This window comes from Elgaria multicarinata, chromosome 9 (genome assembly GCF_023053635.1).
Source record: "Elgaria multicarinata webbii isolate HBS135686 ecotype San Diego chromosome 9, rElgMul1.1.pri, whole genome shotgun sequence".
In the NCBI taxonomy this organism is placed as follows: Eukaryota; Metazoa; Chordata; class Lepidosauria; order Squamata; family Anguidae; genus Elgaria; species Elgaria multicarinata.
In genome coordinates, this window is record NC_086179.1 from 43491081 (window position 1) to 43514339 (window position 23259).

At 42.1% G+C, this 23259-nt stretch overlaps 2 protein-coding genes across 5 annotated transcripts in view; one reads left to right on the forward strand and one right to left on the reverse strand.

The window, feature by feature from the left end:
- The window catches only part of VEZT (vezatin, adherens junctions transmembrane protein), a 40238-nt gene extending 34526 nt beyond the window's left edge, over positions 1 to 5712 (reverse strand). For 2 of the 4 annotated variants that reach the window (XM_063133762.1, XM_063133761.1), the window contains exons 1-2: positions 5617 to 5699; positions 379 to 500 (exon numbers count right to left, since the gene is read on the reverse strand). In XM_063133762.1, coding sequence (XP_062989832.1) covers positions 379 to 429 — 51 coding nt within the window. In that variant the 5' untranslated portion in view covers positions 430 to 500; positions 5617 to 5699. Of the gene's footprint in view, positions 1 to 378; positions 501 to 5616 lie in introns of all 4 variants that reach the window. The other 2 variants (XM_063133764.1, XM_063133763.1) reach the window with 1 other exon arrangement.
- Positions 5713 to 6151: 439 nt separating this feature from the next.
- The window catches only part of FGD6 (FYVE, RhoGEF and PH domain containing 6), a 63500-nt gene continuing 46392 nt past the window's right edge, over positions 6152 to 23259 (forward strand). Inside the window, exons 1-2 of the mRNA XM_063133757.1 lie at positions 6152 to 6221; positions 20702 to 23102. Of these exons, the coding sequence (XP_062989827.1) occupies positions 6209 to 6221; positions 20702 to 23102 (2414 nt within the window). The 5' untranslated portion in view covers positions 6152 to 6208. The remainder of the gene's footprint in view (positions 6222 to 20701; positions 23103 to 23259) is intronic.

Consider the following 23259-nt stretch of genomic DNA (forward strand, 5'->3'; position numbering starts at 1 on the left):
TATAAAAGGAAATGACTAAGACTTTCTCCATTAGGTCTTTCAGGTTTCCTCCCTCTCCCAGGCTATTATACCTTCTGTGGATCCAACCATTTATTTACTCTTAACTACATAAACATTGTGACTTAAAATCCACATATAGATTAAAATACCATAATATCCTTGCCTAAAACCACAGCAAAGCTAAAGATAGGAGATCAAGGAGTGCGAACATAAACAAAAGAAGACACTCCGAACAACAACCTTAAACTTCTTCCTTGGTCTAGCATTTTCTGTCTGGGTCAATATGAACTCAGCTAATAACTAAAACCAAAACTACACAAGTTTATCAGAAGTTTATGCTCAAACACACACATGCGCACACAAACACACAAGACTTACAGGCAGTGCAATCCTTGTCTCCTGGAAAATGTGATCCCACCGCTCTCTCATATATTCTTGCAGTGCATCTGAGAGAATTTTGTCCACTTCCCCATTTCTTTCTACTTGTCTCTCCAGGGTGACTGGAGCAGAAAATTAGAAGTAATAGTCAGAGAAACTGCACCTGTGCTCTTGCACAGGCACATTTTCCTGCCACTATCAGCAGAAGCAACCAGCAGCAAAGAGAGATTGTGATTTCTCCTGTTACTGTACGATGGGAGGAACCCAGAATCAGTTGATGGATTCTTAAAGGCTTTTAGGAAGCGATTGCTTAAAAAAAATACTGCACATCAATATTATATAAAATCTCTTGCAAAGGTTTGCCAAGCAGCTGTATTTAAAAGTCTTAGTCATATTCCCTTGCCTCATAAATATCTTGGCCTCCTTATCATCTAGCAAATTACTCATAAATCTCCTCTTAGATGAGTATAAGACAGTGATTCTGGAAATGTACATGTTTCATGCATTTCTAAATATCAAAATTATTTTCCTCTGTTAAGGATTGCGTTTTCCACATAATAGGCTCTCTTTGCTCCAATGATTTTTAAAAACCTGTATTTCAAAATCTTCTCGCAGCCAGACACAACACAATTTAATTAAATACAAGGTTCTGGGGGCATTTAATTTGATTGATTTGCATTTCTTTCCTGAATTTACTCCAAATCTGATGATATGATTTCTTTAGTATCCTGCTGGAACAGTAGTACCATATTTCTTCAATTCTAAGATGTACTTTTTTCCACATATAAACATCTCTAAAAACGGGGTGCGTCTTAGAATCGCGGGTGTGTCTTAGGGTTTTTTTTCCTGTTGGTGGTACTGAAATTAGTGTTCGTCTTACAATCGATGGCGTTTTACAATTGAAGAAATACGGTATTTGGTTCTAGGCGGATAAAGCGTCTTACAGTCAAAGAAATACGGTAGTTTAATGTCTAGTTTTGCTTTTGCTGTTGTTGCACATATATTTTCAATAATTTCTAGGGAACTTGTAAGCAGAAAATAACAATGGAGAAAATGTTGGGGTGCAGATGAGAACTTAGACAATGACTGACAAACCATCATGCAGCTACAAGAAGGCAAATACAGTCTTAGGATGATTTACACACAGCTTTTCTAGTACAAATAGGGATGCAGAAGTTAAGTCCTTTGTGGAACACTGGTTTCAGATTTTGTCACCCATACTCAGGAGGCAGAAACTAAATTGGAACAAAGGGAAAAGGGACAACTAGAAAGGAAAGTACAATTTATATAAAACAGAGAGTATATGCCTCCTTTTGGCTAGGCCTCTTTAGCCTCCTAAAAGGGATATGATTATGTTTCAGATATTACTGATATTATCTGTTCACTTTATCCTATATTGTTTAAATTGTATAAAGCAGAAGAGTGTATCTTGTACATTTTGTATCTGGTCAAGAGGGCAAGGCTCCTGCAGCTTTAACTGTTGTGATGAAGAAGGAATTTCACCAGGTGCAGCATGCATACAAATGACACCTGCTGAAATTCCCTTCTCTATACAACTGTTAAAGCTATAGGAGCCCTGTCGTCCTTTCCATATGGTCACCCTACTTATGAGTATCCAATTCCTGCTCTGCATTTCAGCTAGATGGTCTTTTTTCGCTGTGATGTATCAGAGGGGGAGGGAAGGAGGTTGGAGAGGCCTTGGGATACTTCAAAAGCTGACTTCTCCGGTCCCCTCCCCTCACTGGAATGCTCTTTTACCTCATCTCTGAGGTCACTTTTGTGACCTTGGGGCAGCAGCTGGGGCAGTTCTCTCCATGCTGGCTGCAAGAGGATGGGGGAAGGGCACATGGGTACCTAGGTATGAGGTCAGAGCGCTGTATCCAACCTTGGAATCAGGAGTCTGAAGCATCCTATGCCCCCCACCCCAGACACTTTCTAGAGGCCATAGAATTGCTCCCTTAAATGATGCTAGCCTTCTTGTGACATTCCTGTCTCAGGTTTATTCTCCCTCAAGCTTCTACCCTGCTGGAAATCGGAAAACACCCAGGACATCTGCCTCTGCTTTGTTCAGTTGTCCACACTGAATCCTCAAAGCTTCAGCCCTTTTACTTTGTGTTGGCTCTCAATGGTTTAACTGATTTCCTTCAACTTTTGTAGGTATAGTAACAAGAAAATAGATTTTTCTGTTTGGTAGCATTAACAAATGAACCTGACACATAGAATTACATAAATAATAAAACAAATAAAATTTGATTATATACAAGAAGGTTTGTAGAGATTAATCATTTTATACTTAGTCCTAACCTACCTACTCCTCCTAAACCCGTTATCCCACACCATTCTCACTAGACGTACATTAGCTGAAGCCCTAAATATGGACTTTATAACTTTTCTTATGGCCAGCACAGCTGCCTTTTTTTTTTTTTTTTTTGTATATCACAGTAAGCATTATTTCTGGACATGTAAAACTACCCCTTTCCAAAGACTTTGCATAGTGGACGTTAGTTACTTAATGGTTAGTGGCTACTAGTTACTGATCACATGCTGGTGGGAGAGGTGGGAAGGATTGCTTTGTGGCACTGCTTGTTCAAGTGCCTTCCTGCTCCCCCATGTTCAACTTGTAAGTAAAACAGACCTTACAAAAAAGTGTTAGTGTTCTACCCTGACAAGAAAAATATAGTCCCAGAAATTTCCTCCTGCTTCAGAGAAATTGGGAGCGCTAAATATTATTTATCAATTATAGTTCTGCCACAAGTACCCCTAGTAGGAACAACCTCATACCAGAAACATACACATTGCCTACATTCAGGTGTAACACTGAAGACATAGGATTGGTTCGCATGATCACTGCAGTCCACTGTTGCTTATTTAAGCCATGGTGGGTTGTGGCACATGCCAGTGGCCATTTTGAATCTTTAATTCCTGATGGTAGGTTGCCATGTTTTGCCGTGACATCCGAATGTGGGCAGCATGGGTTCTTGAAGGGGGAAACAACCCTCAAATAACACATGGGGGTACTCCCCACACAACATGTTCCTACACAACTGTGGAGTGGTTGGGGCTGGCATTGAGTGGACTAATAGTCAACCCAGCATTTGACTGACACAGTCCCTGCCCCTCTCCCCACCCTCCCTCAGTCTTCCCGGTGCTATCCCAGCAGCCTCTGCGAGCTGAGCTGTCTGTAACAGAGCAGCTGGCACAGTGTTGGCTGCTCTTGCCCAGGAACTTTGTAGCCAATCAAGATAGTCAACTCAATCCTGAAAAACAGTCCACTGAGCCCGACAGACAACACACTAACCAACGGTTGTGCAGGTAATTCTCTCCATTGATTATTTAGGCAAAATAGTCAACCATGGGGTGGTTTTTGCCCAACAGACAACACAACTCACAGTTGACAACATAAACCACTGTTGGTTATTGTGTTATCCAAACGCAGCCATGGTCTGTTGTAGGTTTATTTGAGGGTTGTTCCCCCCTCCAGCAACTCCTGCTACCCAGGTTCAGATAACATGGCAACCCCTCACAAGGGTTGAATATTCTAAATGGCTGCAACCCACCTTAAATAAGCCATGGTGGGCTGTGGTAATTGTGTGAACCCAGTCATACTGTTGATTTTTAAGAGAATGAGATGCAATGAGCCTTGAGCACGCCTCATCCCCTCTACTACTACAGATGGTTGTAATGAGATCAAAAGATTCCACTTCTCCCTTAAATTAACAGCAGTTTAGGATGTCATCTGCATCCTAATCTGTGGTTTACTATCGCATGTTCAAATAAAAAAATCCAGCTTCATAACCCATGGTTTGAAGTTGACTTGTTTCAAATAAAGCAGTGGTGGGGAATGTTTGGCCAGCCCTAGCCAGCATTATGCGAATTGCAGTCCAACAATGTCTGGATGGCCACATGTTCCCCATGCCTGAAAAAACCCAGCTAAAGTTTAAACAATGTGGGAAGCAGTAGTTAATCTAAAATGGAAGCAAAGATTTCCAATGTCTTCCTTATGGCTATGCCTGAAAAGGGGGGAGGCTATGCTTGTTCTTGTAACACTAACCACTACGCTTGTTCTTGTAATACTAAACTTGTAACACTATAGTGTATCATTATAAACTATAGCATTACCAAAATGCATGAGGGATACTTCCATACATTTTCAGGGACTGTATTCAAATGTAATTTAAAATCACACCTAATTTCCTAATCTGACCTAGATAACGGAAATAAACAATAACATTTATATTTGCTAGCTCCACCACATGTATGGAATTCAGGTCCCGACAAAAGGACTGTAAATACATGAATAAGTTGGGAGGGGGAGAAGCAAAGTATACTTTTAAAAAGTGAAATCTTTAACCCTTTTTTGTATGATGATTTTCAAGATATGTTTTGATTATTATTAACATAGTCTCAAATTTCATCTTCATGGGGAGTTTTTGTGTAGGTTTTCTTACTGCACAATGCAATACCCCCAACCTCAACAGTATCACTTTTCTTAAAGGAGCCTCTACCTCTTTGACTGGAGAGGAATCCATGACCCTCAAGGATACTTCCAAATTTCACTTATACTGTTTTGCAGGCCAACAGCAGCTTATGAAGCTTAAGTTTATTATGGCACCCACCTTGTATATACTAGTAACTCAGCATGGCACTTTAGGTATTTAATGGACTTTAGCCCACAAAAGCTTATGACATAATATTGTTATTCCTTCAGGCACCACAAGGCTCTTCGTTGTTTTTGCTGCTACGGATTAACACAGCCAGCCCTCTGGAAGTAAGTTTAAATTCGAAGGGAACTGCTACCATGAAACTTAGGGCAGCCACAACTGCCCCAGAGCATGCCTTTTCTTTCCATAGGCTGTGATCCTAGATACCCTTACCTGGGTGTATAGGAAGGGTCCTATACACCCTTCCATTACACTCAATGGGACTTTCTTCTGAGTAGACATGCATAGGCTTGGTGTGTTAGCAACCCCTTTTGTCTACACCCCCACCCCAATTTAAGCACCAGGGCTTACATTTGACTCTCCCTTCCCCTTAGGGATGAGATTTCAAAACCAGGGAGAGCTCAGAAGCATCACCCTGTATCAGAGCCCCCTCTCGGCTGCCACCAGCGCGGGCCCTGAGGGGAACTCTACCCGCCCCACCCAGTTCCGTCGCCCAGGGCTGTGAGGGGAAAAGCGGCGCCGAGTTGCTGTGGAGAACCAGAAACCTTCACCAGGCCCCTTTCGCTACGCCACCCACCTCAAACACCACTTCGTCGTCAAACTCCGGTGTCATCCTTCTCCGCCATCCGTGCCGCTCTCTCCAAGCACGATGGGAAACCGAGTCCGCCGAGCTCCGGCGGTATAATCTCCTTTTACGGCCCAACCGCGGGCGTGAGAAAACTACATTTCCCAGTAGCCACCGCGCGAGGGGGAGGACAAGAAAGGGAACAGGTAGCGGCCTTTGTTGCGCTGCGCTGATTGGAGGTTTCTCTTGGGCCCGAGCGAAGAGAGGAAAAAGATGAAAGGGGGAGTCAGCGGCAGAAGGTTCTGTGAGTGTGCCTGTGCTGGCGGCTCTTGGCCTGTAGGGGGCCCTGCGTAGCAGCGCGCAGGAGAATCCGTGCTAAGCGCAAGCGGCCGTCGGAGCTCGTTTCGTCAGTCAGTCGCTGCGCTGCGGGAATGCTATACTGGAGCCGGAGGAGCGAGCTGCGCTTTTCAGCCGCCGCCGGGACAGAGCAGCGGACTTTTCTCTCCTCCGCAGAAGCCTGGAGAGGGGCCGCGATGCCTTAAAAAGGGGCGCCCGGGGGTGGTGGGGGCAGGCAACCGAGGAAGGCGCATGGGAGGGAGGCACCATGAGTTCAGCCGGTGAGTGCCCGACGGCGGGAGGAGCGGCGCGCGGAGAAAAGTTGCGGGGAAGTTTTTGTCTCCTGCCGGCCCTCGGCAGAGCCAGATGCGACCGGTCAAAGGGCAGACAAAAAACCCAACCCAGAGAGGAGGGGGCTGCTCGGGCAGAGGCGGCTGAGGAAACAATGCAAGGAAGCGGGTTGTCCTCATTTCTCTCCCCCCCCGCCTCATTCTCTCTTTTTCTTAAAGCCCCGAGAAGGGAAATGAGGGGATTTGAGGGTGTCGTCTAAAGTTCCTCCCAGCTAAAAGTTCAGCTCTTCCTTCCTTCCAGTGCTCCCGATTTCGTGTTTTGTCTCTTCCCCCTTTTTCTTAGTGAGAAAGGGTTAGAAGCGACTGGTCGGAGGCCAGCGCAACACCTAAAGGGGTCCTGAGCACACTCAGCGCTCTTCCCCGCAGTTAATTCTCACCCCTCATCACTTTAAGGATCCCCACCCACGACGGTTCTTTCGAGAGCTTTTCATTACGAATACTCGCCCTAGAGAGCAGAGAAACAGAGCTGTTTTTCCTAATGCGGTTTTTTTTTTAAACTACTTTTTGTTGTCTGGTGGGAGTAAACAAATTCCCAGTTTCCTGTGTCATGTAGTTGGAAATGAATCCATACTCATTCTTTTCTGGCGTCCGCAAAAACATCTTCCTTTTCCTTCCCCCACTTTTCTTTTTTCTGGTGGGCCGTTGCCTTGTAGAACCATGTGGTGGTACCCGAAAGCCAAAGGCTCTCACTTGTTATTTTTCACAGGAAAGAAAACCTACTGGTTGGAGAGCCTTTAAATAATGTACATTTAAAACATACATATATTTCTGTTCTATGGCTAGCAATTCAGATTGGAAAGGTGTTAACTTTTATTGGACTCTTCTTTGCTTGAAAGAACGTGCAGCAAGCTTTTGTGTTACACAGAATGCATAGCTGGGAAAATGCTGAATGTATTTCTGATATTATGTTGAAGGCAACTCTGAAAGCTCCAGGCCTATAGCTGTCATTTCAGTAATAAATAGCCCTAGGAAGATGGACTTTTAGTTAACTTTCTCTTAGTCAAATTTTGCCGTGGTAATCAATAGAGAGAATTTTTCACAATAAAGGTTTCTTGAGTGTGCGCCTAATTTTTTGGCATGCTTTTGGGTAAAGTTTGACCCTAATTGTCCCATCATGACTTTGAAAACAAAGGCATATATTATTTTTATGCCATGCCCCCAATAACGGAAAACAAAGTCAGCTTTATTGCAGATTATAATATGTTGTGGGGAGCTTATGTTTAATGCCTTACTGTATTTTAAAATGGTTAGTAATGATTTTTTTTTTGCATTTAATCTCTCCTTTGCAATATGTTTTTTTTATTGATTATATGAGGGCTGCTTGTTAACACACTAACAGTGCAATCCTGTGCATTTCTACTCAAAAATTTGAGTTCAGTGGGACTTACTCTCTGGTAAGTGTGTATAAGATTACATTTATTGGGGAGTAAATCTCATTGTTCTCAGCTGGGTTTAGTAGAGAGGCATAGCATTGCGCTGAAAATATTTTCATTCTGAACTAGTTCCTTTGCTCAATTGTTTGCATCACACTTCACAGAATTGCAAGTAACTAACTTACACCCTTATCATAAGTATATGTACTTGGAAGTAAACTGCTTTGATTTCAGTATAATCTACTTCCCATGGAAATGCATTTACTATTGCAGCCTTGGCTAAAAAATTGCTAAACAGAGTGCTATCTTTGTATGCCAACTGAAGAGTATTTGTTAATTTATGTGTAAACAATTCCGGTGGAGACTAATCTAATGAAAAGCAGCACTAACTGTGATATCTTGTTCTCTGATGACAGCATGGCAACAACTTTCAGTACCAAAGTGTCCTGAAAAATAAAATTTGGCTGACAGAGAAACACAGAGGGAATGTTAAATTACAAGCAGCAGTGCAACAAATGCCTGGATTTAAGTTTGTTTTGTTTTTACTTGTAGTTATGCTCAGCCATTTGATTTAGGCTGCAATTCTAAGTTATAGACTTCGAATAGGAGTAAAACCTCAGGCATGAGTGCTAATTAGGCTCTCCTGGGATTCCCCAGGACCCCAGATGACCACGCCATGCCCTTGGCCACAGCCTCTTCCTTCCAACCACCAATTCTTTGGCAATTCTCGGCTTTTGTGCAGTTTTCTCTCCATTCTAAAATGTTGAAATGCCTCTCCTAAGGCTTAGTTATTGGCAGTAAGAGCTTTAAGCTAAAATACGCTGGTAGTTTTTGGTCCTGCCCCTTTTGTCCCACCCCTTTTTTCAACCCAGCCCACCACTGGAATCCACCCCCTGAAAACTTCTCCAAAATGGAATTCAGCCTCGGGATGAAAGAGGTTCTACACTCCTGGTATAGACCCTTATCTGTGAGCAATTCAGAAATTACTTTGAATAGATTTGCATTATTAGGTGATATGTACTGTAAAAATGCTTCTGTGTGTGTATGCCAGCCAGTTCTTTGTGACATTCTAGTTATGGCCATGTGATGGAACTGGATGCAGTCTATTCAGATACAGGCATGCTTAGTTCTCACTGAAATTTTATTATGCCCTGCAGATATGCATGGTGTAGTTTCTGTACTGGTAATCTGCAAATCAGCCTTTATGGACTGATTCATGTGTTACCTACCCAAAATGGCATGGTTACTGCCTTTATAGTGATTTCTATATAAATTTGTCTAGGTGCTGGGTGTTGCTAGCATGTTTTGTGAATAGTACATCCAAGCTACACAGGCAAAAGATAAACCCTGGGAGTGGCATGGGAACCACAATGTAGCCAGCAGCAAACAAGGTACTCTGGGTGACTTGTAAAATGACAACCAAGACCTATGAGTATTTAGAATTTGAATCCATGCCCAGATCCAGCATTGAATTTCCATTGACCTATGTTGTCCTTGTGAAGTAGTGACTAGGTCTGTGCCGGAGTGAAGCCCAAGTGACTGTTCTTATCTGTTGTCCTTTTGGTGACAAAACAGTTTTGCTATCTGACTGAGCTCTGGACTTTGTAAACTGTCATTGTCTTCATAATACATAGCAGAAGTCTTGGGTTTGTTGAGGGTGGAGAGAGCTGTAGAAGAGTAGAACTACAATCTTAAATCTATCTTTTGAGAATTGTACTCTTGTGTGAAAATGGTTCTAAATATGCATGCTTTATAATAAGGAGATATTTGCCAGTGCGTTCTATTTTCTTTATGTAGACTTAACAAAATTCTAAATGCTAATTGCATTTTGATGTTTCATTTCTTTTTCCAAGAGCATATTCATCTTAATCAAGATCAGGAGTGGGGGAGGAAGTAGATGATCTAGGGGTAGCGGTAACAGTAGATTTGCAAGGTTTCTGACTCCCAGTTGTTTAATAAAAGCAAAAGCAAAATTACCCTTCCCTTCCCTACAAATTTGGCCATTGAAATGAAGAAAGCATGGAAGCAACCAGGGCTGAATTTTTATGTGAAAAGATTGCTAGCTCAGTTCTGATGTTGACAAATTCTTGGGACACAATCCAATGAGGTACTTATGCCCCAGTGATTCTCTTAAGTCCCACCAGTTCCATTGCACATGTGCCCCCGCACTGCTTGCACAACGGCAATTTAGTGTTTCCGGTGCAACCTGAAATGAGCAGAAGCACAAGTTTCTGGAAGGAGGCAGAAGCTTGCATAAGGGAGCTTTGCCAACCTGCCTTCCAGAAAAATGTGTTTCCACTCTTCTAGACTTGCTTTAAATTTCCTGTGTAAACCATGGGTCCCACTTGTACAGTGAAATTGGTGGGATCCACCGCTGGCAGAAGGGAATTGGCAGTGCGGAAAGGAATCAGCAAGAGTGTTGGATTTTGCCCTTGGTCTGAGGCATTTGCTCAAAGACACCCTATTCCTTAATTCTAGGTATATATCTGTCCCCCTGAACCAGTATTTTGCACCTAGCTCCAGTTGGTGGACTTTGAGATTGTAGTAAAAAAGCAAAATAGATCCCAGAAACCTGAAGTCTGCCCAACCTGACCAAGATTACACAAGAAAAATCCCATATATAAATATTGAAGGCATTCACTATTAGGCTCTTATTTTGAACTGATACTAGTACTTTACCCTCCCTAACCATTATCAGTTTAGAAAGCTAAATCCTTGTCTTAAAACAAGCGGATATTGGATGAGAGTTACTCAGATATTTTTGTTGTTGTCAGAGGTACCTCATCTATCTTTTTGTTCACTCCTCTATTAGGTTAGCAGCTCCCTTATGCCTGCATTAGCAACATAAATCAGAACTAACTTAATTGAATAAAAGAGTAGATAAAGCATGTGGATCTACTGCTTTTATGGTAGATTTTGAGAAGAGATATAAGATGAAACGGCCTTTAACTGTAGTTGTAGTATTTGGTCAAACACACAAGTTTGCAACTCATCACTTGCTCCGTGGAAGCATTTTGGAGTACTACAGCCTTAAGCCTTACAAGCTGGGATATAATTTTCAGGAAAAAGTGAGCTTTTCCCTAAGAGTTATCTAACAAAGTTTATGAATACCAACCAATTGCAAGCTGAATGGAGTTTGCCCATCACTAGAAACAATCAATATAAAAGGAAGAAGGGTAGCTGCTCAGGTAGCTGATTTGGGGTGTCATGAAACAGCAGGAAATTGATGTGTTACTGCATTTTTACTGCCTCAGGCAGGGAAATGTCTTGCTGTGGCCCATGTTTTCTGACTGCAGACGTTGTATGGCGGCAGTTCATGAAGTGGGGTGTGAGAAATAAGCATCAACTTGGAAACAGGCAGAACAATATGAAAAGAAGAAGGAATAATGTAGATATACATACATCGTATGAACTTCAGATTTTTCCATTTGTGGAAGTATTAAGAAGCACGTAAAACAACTCTGTAGCCTGGTAGAAAAATTATGTTTCCAATTTTGAGGCAACAATATTGGGGAAAAGGTAGGATATTAATAATAATAATAATAATAATAATAATAATAATAATAATTTCTTAAACATATTTGAGAAGACTGGGAGTGGGGATGAACTCTCACTTCCCCATCCTTTCACCTATATGAATTCCCCCTCTCCATTCCATTTTCAGCATTAACCATGATGTGGTGTTATGTCTCTACTGATGTTAACTAGAATTTGCAAACCAGCTTCAGACCTTGATTTCAAAACTGGTTAAAAAGCTGCCTAGGCGTTTAACTCTGTCATTGAAGGGAAGGGAGCATGTGAGTCTAAGATCTGCTCTCTTGAAAATACTTAATTGATCAGCTGTGTTTTGCTTGCATTGGTCCTTTGAAGATGTTTTGGAAGCCTACCTATTCAATTAGTGGCTGAAGTTTTGGTACTGCAGAGATAAGGGCCACAGCTAGACCTAAGGTTTATCCTGGGATCATCCAGGGTTCACCCCTGCCTGAGCACTGGATCCCCTGTGTGTCACCTAGATGAACAGGTTTGACCCCTGGACGATCCAGGGATAAACCTTAGGTCTAGCTATGGCCAGGGTTAAAGTATTATCAAAATATAGTGTAAAAATAGTCTAATTTCTGCATGGGCACACAAACTCTTATCATCTACAGCAAAGTTGCAGTCCTATACACTCATACCTGGAACCAAGCCTTATTGTATTCAATAGGCTTTTCAGTAGACATGCATAGCATTGTGCTCTTAAACATATTTTTGATGCTTGTAGAGTTGCTCATCTCTTCTCAGAGCAGTCATAAGATGGTATGGGCTGCTCTTAGCTTTGGCTTTAGTTTAACAATATATTTTCCTGGATTTGTAGAGGTTAGTTTGCAAGAAGATTTTTCCTCAGATTGGATTTGTTTGCATTTTGGGGTGTGTGGGCAGTAGCATTATCACAGGTGCTGTTTGAAGGAGCAGTGGAGTTTTCCCACAAGCCTGATCACTCAAGTATACGTCAGTCCTGAATATGAGAGAGGAATTGGAGAATTTCGGGCATGTAGGTTATAAAATGAAACGTTTTCTGGTGGAAAACGCTTCATGTGTTCCTGTATTCCATTTGATATATGAGAAGTGTGTGATGCTGCACCGCTGAATACAGTTCTAAATTTAGTTTTTAGTGAAAATGAGGAGTCTGGTTTGTACATAACATTGACCCATGGTTTGTTGCCCTACCCAAGGTTTGTCTGGCAGACAACCAAACAGTTTGATTTCTCAATCCCAGGATTATTTCCCTCATCCTTCACCTGCTCCCTCCCTCTATCTCAAATGCCTTGGTAGTTCTGTAGTACTGGCATGTAGAGTGGCTGAGTTTCTTAAAAAAATGCTTTTACCCAATGCCTCTGTAGCCTGGTGAAACAATTCTTGAACAAGCCACAGTTCTGCGTTCACACATAATGACAACACATGGGTTAAACGTCTCAGAGTTCGCAAACCATGGGTCCTTTTTCTGGATTGTTCATGGTTAACAAACAACCATTGTTTGTTAGTGTGGCTACATTCACAGATCACAGCAACCCAGAATTCCACTATCATGGATTACTGTTGTGCACTAACCCAGTCAGTTTATAGATTGATGTAAACCTATTCCTAAGCCACTCTAGGGGTTTTCCCAGGAGGGAAAGGACTGTAAAGGAGGGTCGATAAATCAGTTGGTAGAGTACATGCTTTGCCTGGCTTCTCCAGGTAGAGTGAGGAAAGAATCCTGCTTGAAACCCAGTCAGCAATGATGGGCTAGGAAGACCAATGGTCTGACTCAGTTTAAGGCAGCTCCCTATGTTCTTGTGTTGCTTAAGGGTTGGAGAAAGTATGACGCTACATGCTGGCAGGGCGTCCTCCCACGAAACCTGCATTGCTGCAGAACCAGTATAACATCTTAATACCTCTTTTTATAATATTGTGGCAGTGTAGCTAGTGTCCCTGCCTATCTTACTGCTGACGTAAGTCTAGGAACTGGGCTTTGTGTTAGCTTAATTAATATGCCAGCTTCAGTTATTTATGGACTTGAGAGATGAACAGCATGATAAAGAAATATTGGTACTCCTGTTTCTTTGAGTGGACACAAATATCATCCCAGGAAGTTTGCTGATAAATGCATATTTAGCAAATTTTAATGGAATGCTGGTGTTTGCTATGAAATACATGTATATGACTATACATCATGTGTGCATAATGTTAAGATGCAAGCCTAGGAAAAGTAATGTCATAGTATTCAAACGTATAGCAGACTATTTCTGTGTGTGTGTGTTTTTGGAAGGAACTCCCACTAAGCTCAATGGGTCTTCCTCAAGTGTGCATTGGAGTTGCAGCCTTAGACACTCTAGGAAGTGAGCTCCACTGAACTTTATGGACTTGCTTCTAAGTACATACATAGGATTGAGCTGCATGTCTTTTAGAGGTGCAGCCCTAGGCATGCTTACTCAGAAGTTCCACTACAGCAAATTGACTTGGCTACCAAATAAACATACTTTGGAAAAGACTGGAAGTTGGAGTCTCTGCCATTGAAGTGTGCTTATAGAGAAGGGAAGGCAGAAATACAGTTTTGAATATGAATTATAACTACAATAACTAATTTTCAGCTCTTCATCTGTATATATGAAAATGCCATTTTTATTAAGTTTCTTTTTAAATCAGGAACAAGAGTAGGGCAACAGTTGAGGACAATGTGCAGCAAAAAGGAAGTCAACTAGATGAACATCATTCTTTTCCAAAAATTTTTTGGAAAGATTTAAAAAAACAGGTCTAAAGGGTTAGGTGTCCTTTTGATCCTTTAAAATGTCCACTGTTTACTCAGCTACAGCTGCACCATCCGGATTAAGGAAGTTTCTTCATCTCTTCTTTATTCATTTTAAAGCCATTCCCAATTTTCCTGTTTTCCTTCAGGATTATGTTCAATAAGCTAAATTTTAAAATGTTTTCCTTTTGGATTTGGGATATGTTTAGGTTATTTCTAAAAGGATGCTTGGTAACTATTCTCCCCCCTCCCCACCAATGTTTCAAAGACTGCTGTCACATCTTCCGGGATGTTATTAGTCATTTCCTTTAATGTTTACATTGAACACTTGTGCACCTGAAAAAAATCACTGCCACTGTACAAACAATAAATGGAGAAAAACAGTTTGCAGTAAGGCTATGAGAAGTTAGAACAATTGTCTATATTTTTGCACATTGTCTGGTGTTCTGCAGATACTAACCTGTAAAACCATTACAGTGAGGGAAATTTTAAATATGCATTTAAGGAAGAAAGCATCTGTTTGGCGTTGCATAAGAAAGAATAAGAGATGTAGTTGGTCTAAGAAGTACAGAGGTTGAGGGCATGGCAAATGGCTAGAGGCATTCAATTCATGCAGATTCTCTTGGCTTATGAAGAGATGCTGTTATTCAGAAAGCGTATGGACAGTTTTGCATTTGAGATGAATTACTGGATGAGAATTTCACTATCCTCACTAAGCAGAAGAATCTGAAACGCTTTGGTAGGCAGATGGGTTGTGCCCATTATGCAGAGCTGACTCTGATTCATGCTTGATAAAGTTACGTGTGGGAAGAAATGCGCTTCATAATGTAAATAAAGGAAAAGACAAGTTCCAACCTGGATTAAATGGAATTATCCAAGGCTCCTGCATTTACTGGAAATGTCTGAGCCTGCTGAATATTGTGGGGTGGGGGGTTCCTATGGAAGATGAGGTACTGTGAGATCACTAATGACTGTTCTATTTAATTGCTAGAAAACCAAGATAGCGATATGGTGGCTTGCTGACGGCCGTATAGTGAACCTAGGGGTAAGGTTGAGGGAATGAATCTCTGTTGAGAGCAACTTGAGACAATAGAGCAGGCATGGGCAGGGCCGGTCCTGCTGTTAGCCAGAGTGAGGTAGTTGCCTCAGGTGGCAGATGCTGGGTGTCAGGGAGCTAACAAGGAGGCCTTTGAGGAGAGAGATCCATGTGGCACACAGCCTGCCCTGTGCTCTCTAAGCTAGCTTGCTGCTCCCGAGTGCAGTGGAGGATGCTTCCTGCCACCAGCACTGAAGTAAAACTTTACTTGTCAGCTTCTATACATGGAATTGGGATGGGAAGCCCTTTGACTCAAGCAGCAATATGTCTTGGGCTGGCCTGGTTATGGTTACAACATTAAATATGGTAAATATCAGGGTGAAATGTGAATTTTGCTTTACAATAAGAAGGCTGGCTTTGAGGCAGGAGGATTTTTAGTCATTGGATTGGTATGATTATTTACAGAAAAGGTAGCAGGCTTTCTGTGTGGAATGGTTATGGAAGCTAAGATTTCAACTCCTTCCACGGTTGAGTCTTAAAGGCCATAGGAGTGTTGATGGATACCGATGAACTAACAATATATTAATACATGGTGGGCGCTAAAGTTTGAAAAAAATATAAATTCATATGCACTTAGGTTAATAGGTTTTATAAATCTGAGCACAATGTGTGACAAATCTAGAGGATGGGGAGGGGGAGTTGGCAGCAGACAGATGTTAAAGAAGAGACACTGTTTGAATTTGAGCCCACAGTTTTACATGGTATTTTGAAACTTTATAGCTTTGTATGTTTTGATCTGTTGTATTTTACGATTTTGATTGTGAACTGCTCAGAGAGCCTCAGCTACTGGGCAGTATGAAAATGTAATAAATAAATAAATAAATAAATAACCTGGTGCCCTCCAGATGTGCTACCATGCTACCTGGGAATTATGGGAGTTAGCAGTCCAACACATCTGGAATGCATTGTGTTGGAGAAGGCTGCCACCACCTGCCTTGGTCTGCTGTGCCTGTTTGTTCCCACTTATGGAAGGATGTGCAGGGAGACCGACTTAGGATGCTCCAGAGTACAAAACTTGAGTTAGACTTGTTCCCTGCTCTCCACAAATAAGAGACCTGCTCTTGCAAGCTGTGCTCTGCTCTCCCTTCATGTTGCTCTTTCTCTGTTTTGGGCCTCGTCTCTCCCTGCCTCCCCACAGCCCAAAGCTACACAGGAGCTGGGTTGGACAGACCCCTATTGGATACTTGGAAAGTGATTGGAAGAAAGCTGCATGCCAGTTGTTTGGGAAATAGGTTTATGCTGTGTTCAGTTTGGATTGTTTCCCAGATTGCTATATGCTCTGTGATTTATGCCACTGCTTTATAACTGGAAAAGCGTAGGCTTGGAAGGTGAATGCGCTTTCAAGAGATGGGTGAGGGATCACCATGTCTAAACTTGTTTTCCCCGTGCATTAAGGAAACCACTGAATTTGATGTTGGAATATTTGAGATGAGTACACTTCAGTGCCATGTTACGCTAGGAACATAACATTGTTTTAGATACCTCTAAATTGCCTATAGATACCTTTAGATATGGTGAGAAGTTGATTAAATAAATAATGAATGCTATGAGCGGAAGCAGGATTCTTTTCCATTAAGGGCACACAAAGTGCTTCTCTTATACTAGGTAAAAGCTGCAGTTTTTTTCATGCCAAAAATGCATGTGGGAATAGATGGTAATAAATTGTTGGACTAAATGGTGAGGGAGTTGCTTTTAGCTTATGCACTACCTACAGTTAGGTTAAATGCAGTGGATAAGAGACAGGAACAAAATTAATTAAAAATAAGATTTAAGACTTGGTAGTCACTTGAACATGGAAATCATTTAGATCACTGAGGGTATCGATTTCATCAAAAGTGGACCCCATCCAACAAAACTATCTTCAAAGCTCATTCTTGGAGGAAAGCTTTTACCAGGTTTCATTTTGAAACAATGCCATTTGCTTATGTGGATGACATATGCTAAAGTGCCAGTAAATCAGCTCCTGTGTGTTTGTAGATGAGGAGCACTTGAGGACATTGCGCATTACATTCTGCACTGTTTTTATACAAGACTCCAAGAGAGAAGTGTTTTGGAGTTCATTAAGACGGAAGAAATGGTGGGAAAACACAGGAGGGTTAGAAGTTGAAGACCACAATGTCTGGACACCACCCTATAACATTCTGTGGATGTCGCAAAGGCAATGGTGATATAAAACCTGGAAGCACCCACAGAGACAAGGCAGTTTCTGATCCTTCTTGTTTCTCACTTGCCTCAGATTCTTCCATTCTGAGAGTTTGTAAAGTTTTTAATAAAAAATAATTGAAGAATACACGCAATCAAAGAATAACAAAAAGGCTAAAACCTTGTTTTAATTCATCTCCTTTCTGAAATCCCGGAAGTTCAGAGCAAATTCATAAGGGAAGCTAAGGATCCTAACTGGAGAAATAAACTTGAATTTTGCAAGGATTTCCAAAGACAGATTAATTACTGAGATGGAGTGGGATGTAAATAAAATTAAAAAGAGGTTCAGCACATTCTCTACAGTTACTATGGCATTTGCAGCTTGTTCCTATGGATGTTTAGTCTGAGGGTCTTGCTAGACGAGGTCTTAGCGCGCTGTGAGGCGCATCCAGATGACGCACAGGGGAATCCGGGGTCAGGCCGCGGTGATACCTCCCTTAACGCGCCATAAGCGAATTCGCTTATGGCGCGCCTTTCCCGCAGCCCCGGCCCGAGGCTGGGGCTGCGGAACGTCTAGCAGGGTCTGTGCCCTTTTGCGGCTACTCGCTTACTCGCGAGTAGCTGGAAAAAGCCACGGACTGGGCACAGCGCTCATACGAGCGCTGTGCCCATCGGGCTGGGGGGGGATCCTGGGGGGGGAAGAGAGGGGCAGGGGGAAGGCCAGACCCGCCAGGAGAGAGGGGGGGGAAGCCAGACATCAGGGATGGCACGGAGGGGCGAGGGAAGGAGAGCTGGGGATGGCACGGAGGGGCGAAGGAAGGAGAGCCGGGGATGGCACGGAGGGGCGAAGGAAGGAGAGCCAGGGATGGCACGGAGGGGCGAGGGAAGGAGAGCCGGGGATGGCACAGGGTGGGGGGAAAGCCGGAGAGCCGAGGACAGGATGGGGGCGAGGGAAGGATTTTTTTTTTTAAAAAAAAAACCACTTACCTTGTCCGAGTCTTCGGGGCACACGTGGCCCCTTTAACACTAAAAAAAAAATGGCCGACGCTGCACGGCTTCTGTAGTCCCTGCGCGTCGGCCGTCTAGGAGGCGGGGTGGCGCGCGCTAAAGTTAGCGCGCCGTCGCCCCGCCTCCCTGCCGGCTTATCCGGCTGGGTCTAGCAAGGCCCTGAATCTCCTTAAGCAAGCTTCTCGCCTGCCCAAGGACTTCCACTTCCCTTACTCGGCTTCGTCCTTTTTCTTCTGCTGTCCCTTACGCCTGGAACGCTCTTCCAGAACACTTGAGAACTACCAACTCAATCACTGCTTTTAAAACTCAGCTAAAAACTTTTCTTTTCCCTATAGCCTTCAAATATTGAGTTTGTTCTGACTCTATACTGTTTAGCTTCACCCTACCCGGTGCCTGTTTACACTTCCCTGTGCCTGTTCGCATTCTCCTTCCCTCTTTATTGTTTACTACAACTTATTAGATTGTAAGCCTACGCGGCAGGGTCCTGCTATTTATTGTGTTATCTGTACAGCACCATGTACATTGATGGTGCTATATAAATAAATAATAATAATAATTAAGATGTGACAGAGTTAATGGATTTAGGTACGTTTGTATTTTATCGTCTGCTATAGGTAAACGTGGCACCCATAAAACAGAACTACTTGTAGTTGCTGCTGAGAAAACAAGAAACAAGTATATACATACAACCTGTTGAAGGTTCTTGCTATGGAGCCCATCTGATTTAACACAGTTGATTTTAAAAATACATAACCCTCCTTTCTGTTCCATTCACAATACTTTAAAAACATCCACACAAATCATACTGTATTTTTTTTTTATCTTGGTGTGGCTCATTTACTCATGTCCATTGTACACCACCCTGTTATCTGAGAGGATGAAGGGCAGTCTAAAAATATTTTTAATAAAATAATGAAGTAAATTAATAAGTAATACACGATAATACAACAAGACCATAAAGAACAAAGACTGGAGCAACTGATAAAAAATATTAAATAGGGCATCTGTCTATTAAAGTTGAACCTGACAGGCCAAATGCCAGGGGAATGAAAACAACCTGGCCAGATGATAGAATCTCAAGAGAGAAGGATCTATCCAAACTTTCTGAGCAACAGAGTTCCACAGTTTGGGTGCAGCCACAAAGAAGACCCTTGTCATCTGATTTTTTTTCCTTTTGGCCCTGGAATTTTATGGAATTGCAGTGGCTATCAGAACTGTGTTGTTGGCCACAAGGTTTAATGTTATTTTTTGAGTGTTCTGAAGTTACTTTTTTCTGTGGAGGATTATTTTGTGATGAACAATTGTTTTAAGAAAACAAGTGGATCTCAGTGACCTTGGCTGGGGGAAAAACATTTGAGGAGAGGGGTAGATTCAGCTAACAAGAATTTCAAATATACAGATGTCAATTTGGGGACATTAGATGATACAATTTTCTTCATAAATATGTGCAGTCAAGACAGTAGCTAAATCAGGCTGCAGACATGTGCTTCATTTGGGTTAAAAAAAGGCTGATGAATGTGAAGCAGAAGTGTGGAGTAACTAAACTGGAGTCATTAATGCTGATGGGAAAGAAAAAGAGAGGTTTGGCGTGAGCTTAACAGTGAAGAAGGGGGAAAGGATTTTAGGAGGTTTGTACTATCAAGGGATGGTACATTCAAGCTGATCTTGAAACATAGTGAGTCAGTTAAGTCAGATTGGGTTCACATGATCAGTAGGCAGTTAATCAACCATAGTTAATAAGCTACCCAGAACCCACGGGCTGTTGTAGGGTTATGGCTGGCTTGTTACCCATGGCAGCAAGCCACCCTGTCCAGCTTCGCACATTGCGAAAGCTGTGCTACCGAAAGTAATTATACAAATTCTCCTGGCATACACAGCATAGTTAACAAGCCACTGTGGCTTGTTAACTGCCTGCCTATTGGGTGCACTGGACCAGTAACCAGAAGGGGTGAGGGTGAGAGGCAACGTAGGCAAGAGGGAATGAGGCAAGCAAAAGAAAATCCCAGTCACTGCCCCAGCTGGACACGCATTCACCCACCCACCCAGGCTATATGCCATTAGCTGCCCTGAGGGAAGGATTGCAGGACAGAGAGTGGCAGATGAGTTTACAGATAAGCCTCTCTCTTTTCTTGAATCTCAACCTTTGATATAAATAGTGATGAAAATTGATAGAAAATAAAAATGAGAAAAGAGGACTTGTGCTGGATCAGACCAAAGGCCTATCTAGTTTAGCATTATTTTCCCACGGTGGTTAGTCATATGCCCATGGGAAGCCCACAAGCAGAACAGGAGTTCAATAGCACCCTCCCACTCGTATTCCCCAGCACCTGGTACTGGGAGACATACTCACTCTGATACTGGAAGTAATATATAGCCATCATGACTAGTAGCCATTGATAGCCTTATCCTCTGTAAACATAGCAATATTTTAAAATATGTATAGTCTTACATTCCTGTGTTCTGCATAGAATCATCATACCCAACCTAATATTTTATTTTTTCTCTCTCTCTTTCCACTCCCTTCTAGAGATTAAGAAGCCACCGGTGGCCCCAAAACCAAAATTTGTGGTAGCACACAAAGTAGTGCCACCTCCTGTGGCACCTAAACCAGATGTTGTTCTTGCAGATATTTTACAACCCACAAAGAAAACAAAACCAGCAATAGCACCAAAACCAAAGGTTCCCAAGTGCTCATCTGTTCCTGAGGTTAAAAGTGCACCACCATCTTTAAGTAAAAGTTCTAAGAGTTTAGAAGAACGTGAAGGAGACACATCTGAGTACTTGGTTCATATGAATTACACAAATGCAGCCCCAAGAGACAATACTGCTTATATCATATCGGTGTGTTCATGCAATTTTGAATGCATTCATAAATTTGGGAGTGGAGAGAACACATGCAAAAACTCAAGCATATTTGAACAGTTAGAAAACCTAGAGAATATTGATATAGGTGAACAGCCATCATCATCACTGAAACCTAGGATGATACTTGATAACCATAACGAAAAAAATATGAATAAAAATAGGGTCATCTTGAAGGCTAGTATTTTGGAGGAAAAACTCAAAGATGTTCTAACACAAAGTGTTTTTCCAAGTAACAGCTGTTTGAGGCAGAAGCCTTTGAGTAAAGTTGAAAAAGATAACAGTAGTAGTTCTAACAGTGACATCAAAATAGAATTTACAGACCTTCTGCCTTCATCCAATTTTGAAGAAGTTATGGACAACCCAGACAAACATGTGAAGATAGCTGGTGTTAAGTCTGAAATGCCAGAAGCTCCTCTTTTGACTGAAAACATTGACAGTTGCTTCTGCTTACTTGACCCAGCAGCTTTGGAAAAAGTGGATACTGGTGATTTGTATACAGGCACCAAAACAAAAGGGGGCGGTGAACCTTTGTCTTCATTGGATATAGGCACTACTCCATTAAATAAATGTCTCCCAATTCCCAAACCAAGAAAGTTACGCGCTCCTTGTCTAGTCCGCCAAGATGGCATAGATATGCCAGGAGAAGGAATGAAAGAGCTAGTAGCTTCAGACTGTGGTTCTGCTGGGTTTTCTGAGTGTGTTGTTAAAAAAACTGCAAAAGTTAATGTTCTTGTTCAAAGTGTTTCCTATAAAAATGAAGAACATATACAGGCAGTTGATAAATCTGAGATTGCTTCATACGTTGCTGGAAAAATGCATCTGTCAGACGAATCTGCTGATTCCAAAGAACTGATTCCACATCACCTCTTGCCTGAGGTTCCACATGAAAGCTCTTACCACGCAGAAAGTTCTTTGGTCCTTAACTCAATAAATCCTACTGGTAATATAATGGAAGATACCAGAATGTTGGCTGCTAATGACAAAGAGACTGGCTTTATACGATGTAGTAATCTTTCTATGAGTTTGCCTAAGCAATTAAAATTATCATGCAATCAGCATTTGCCTGCCTTTGAAAGCCTTCATGATGCTGCACAAAAGAAGGAGGATAAAGACACTTCCTTAAAAGGTGAAAATTCTCCAAGAATCATTCCAAAAAAACCTCAACGGCATAGCATCCCTGCAGCTGGGCTATTGAAGAAGGCTGCATCAGCAGAACTTATAGAGCAAAGTGCTTACCTTTCTAATGAAGAGAGACTTTCAGGGGCTCCTTTGGAGGGGCCTCGTACAAGGCATTTGTCAGCCAAAGAACAAAGTGCATCGCTATCCTGTGATAATCCAAAGTCTTTTTTGGAGAAACCTGTTTGGAAATTACCTCATCCTATTCTTCCATTTTCAGGCAACCCAGAAGCCTTAAAGAACACCAAGAATGCAAAAAACTCTGAACTTCCAAATGTTGTGACAAAACCTCGAGCCAAGTCCTTGTCTTCAGTAGATACTATGCGAATACACAAGCCGCCAAAAGAGCCCCCAAAGAAAAATCCACTAAAGAAATTCTTAAACATGAAACTGTCAGTTTGCATAATGAAAAGTGACTTCCAGAAATTTTTGACTAAGAGCAGCCAATCTACAGATAATGCCACTGTTACTTTTTCTAGTGCAGAAGGACCTGGCAAAAATCGAAATGCAACCAGCATGATAAATGGAAGGGGGAAAAAACCCTCAAAGGCACATTCAACAGAAATGGGCAGCCTATCCTCACAAAAGGAAAAGCAAGGACTCAGGGGTCAAAATGAAACAATCAGCCAAAGATCAAAGTCTTTAGATGAACAGACCTTCACATCTCAAGGGCACTTGAACTCTCTCACTCATGAGTATGTACCAGAATATGAAAATGTGAGCCATTATGAAGAAATCCCAGAGTATGAGAACTTGCCTTTTGCATCCATTGATAAAAACCCATGTTTTGAGTGGCACAATTCTAGGAGTGTAGAAAACCATGATACTAATGCATACGAGGTGGAAGAGCTATATGAACCTACAGGGAGCTGTTCAGAGTTTTGCAGGTAAGGTATCCTGTGGGAGAAAATGAAGTATGTGTGAAATATTCCTGTCAATCTACACTCAAGGGTTGGTCACATTCTGGGTATGTCTACACCTAAGGGTGTAGATGGAGGGGGGAGAATCGCGGGCTTACCTGCTTCTGCGATCCTCCCCCAGCTT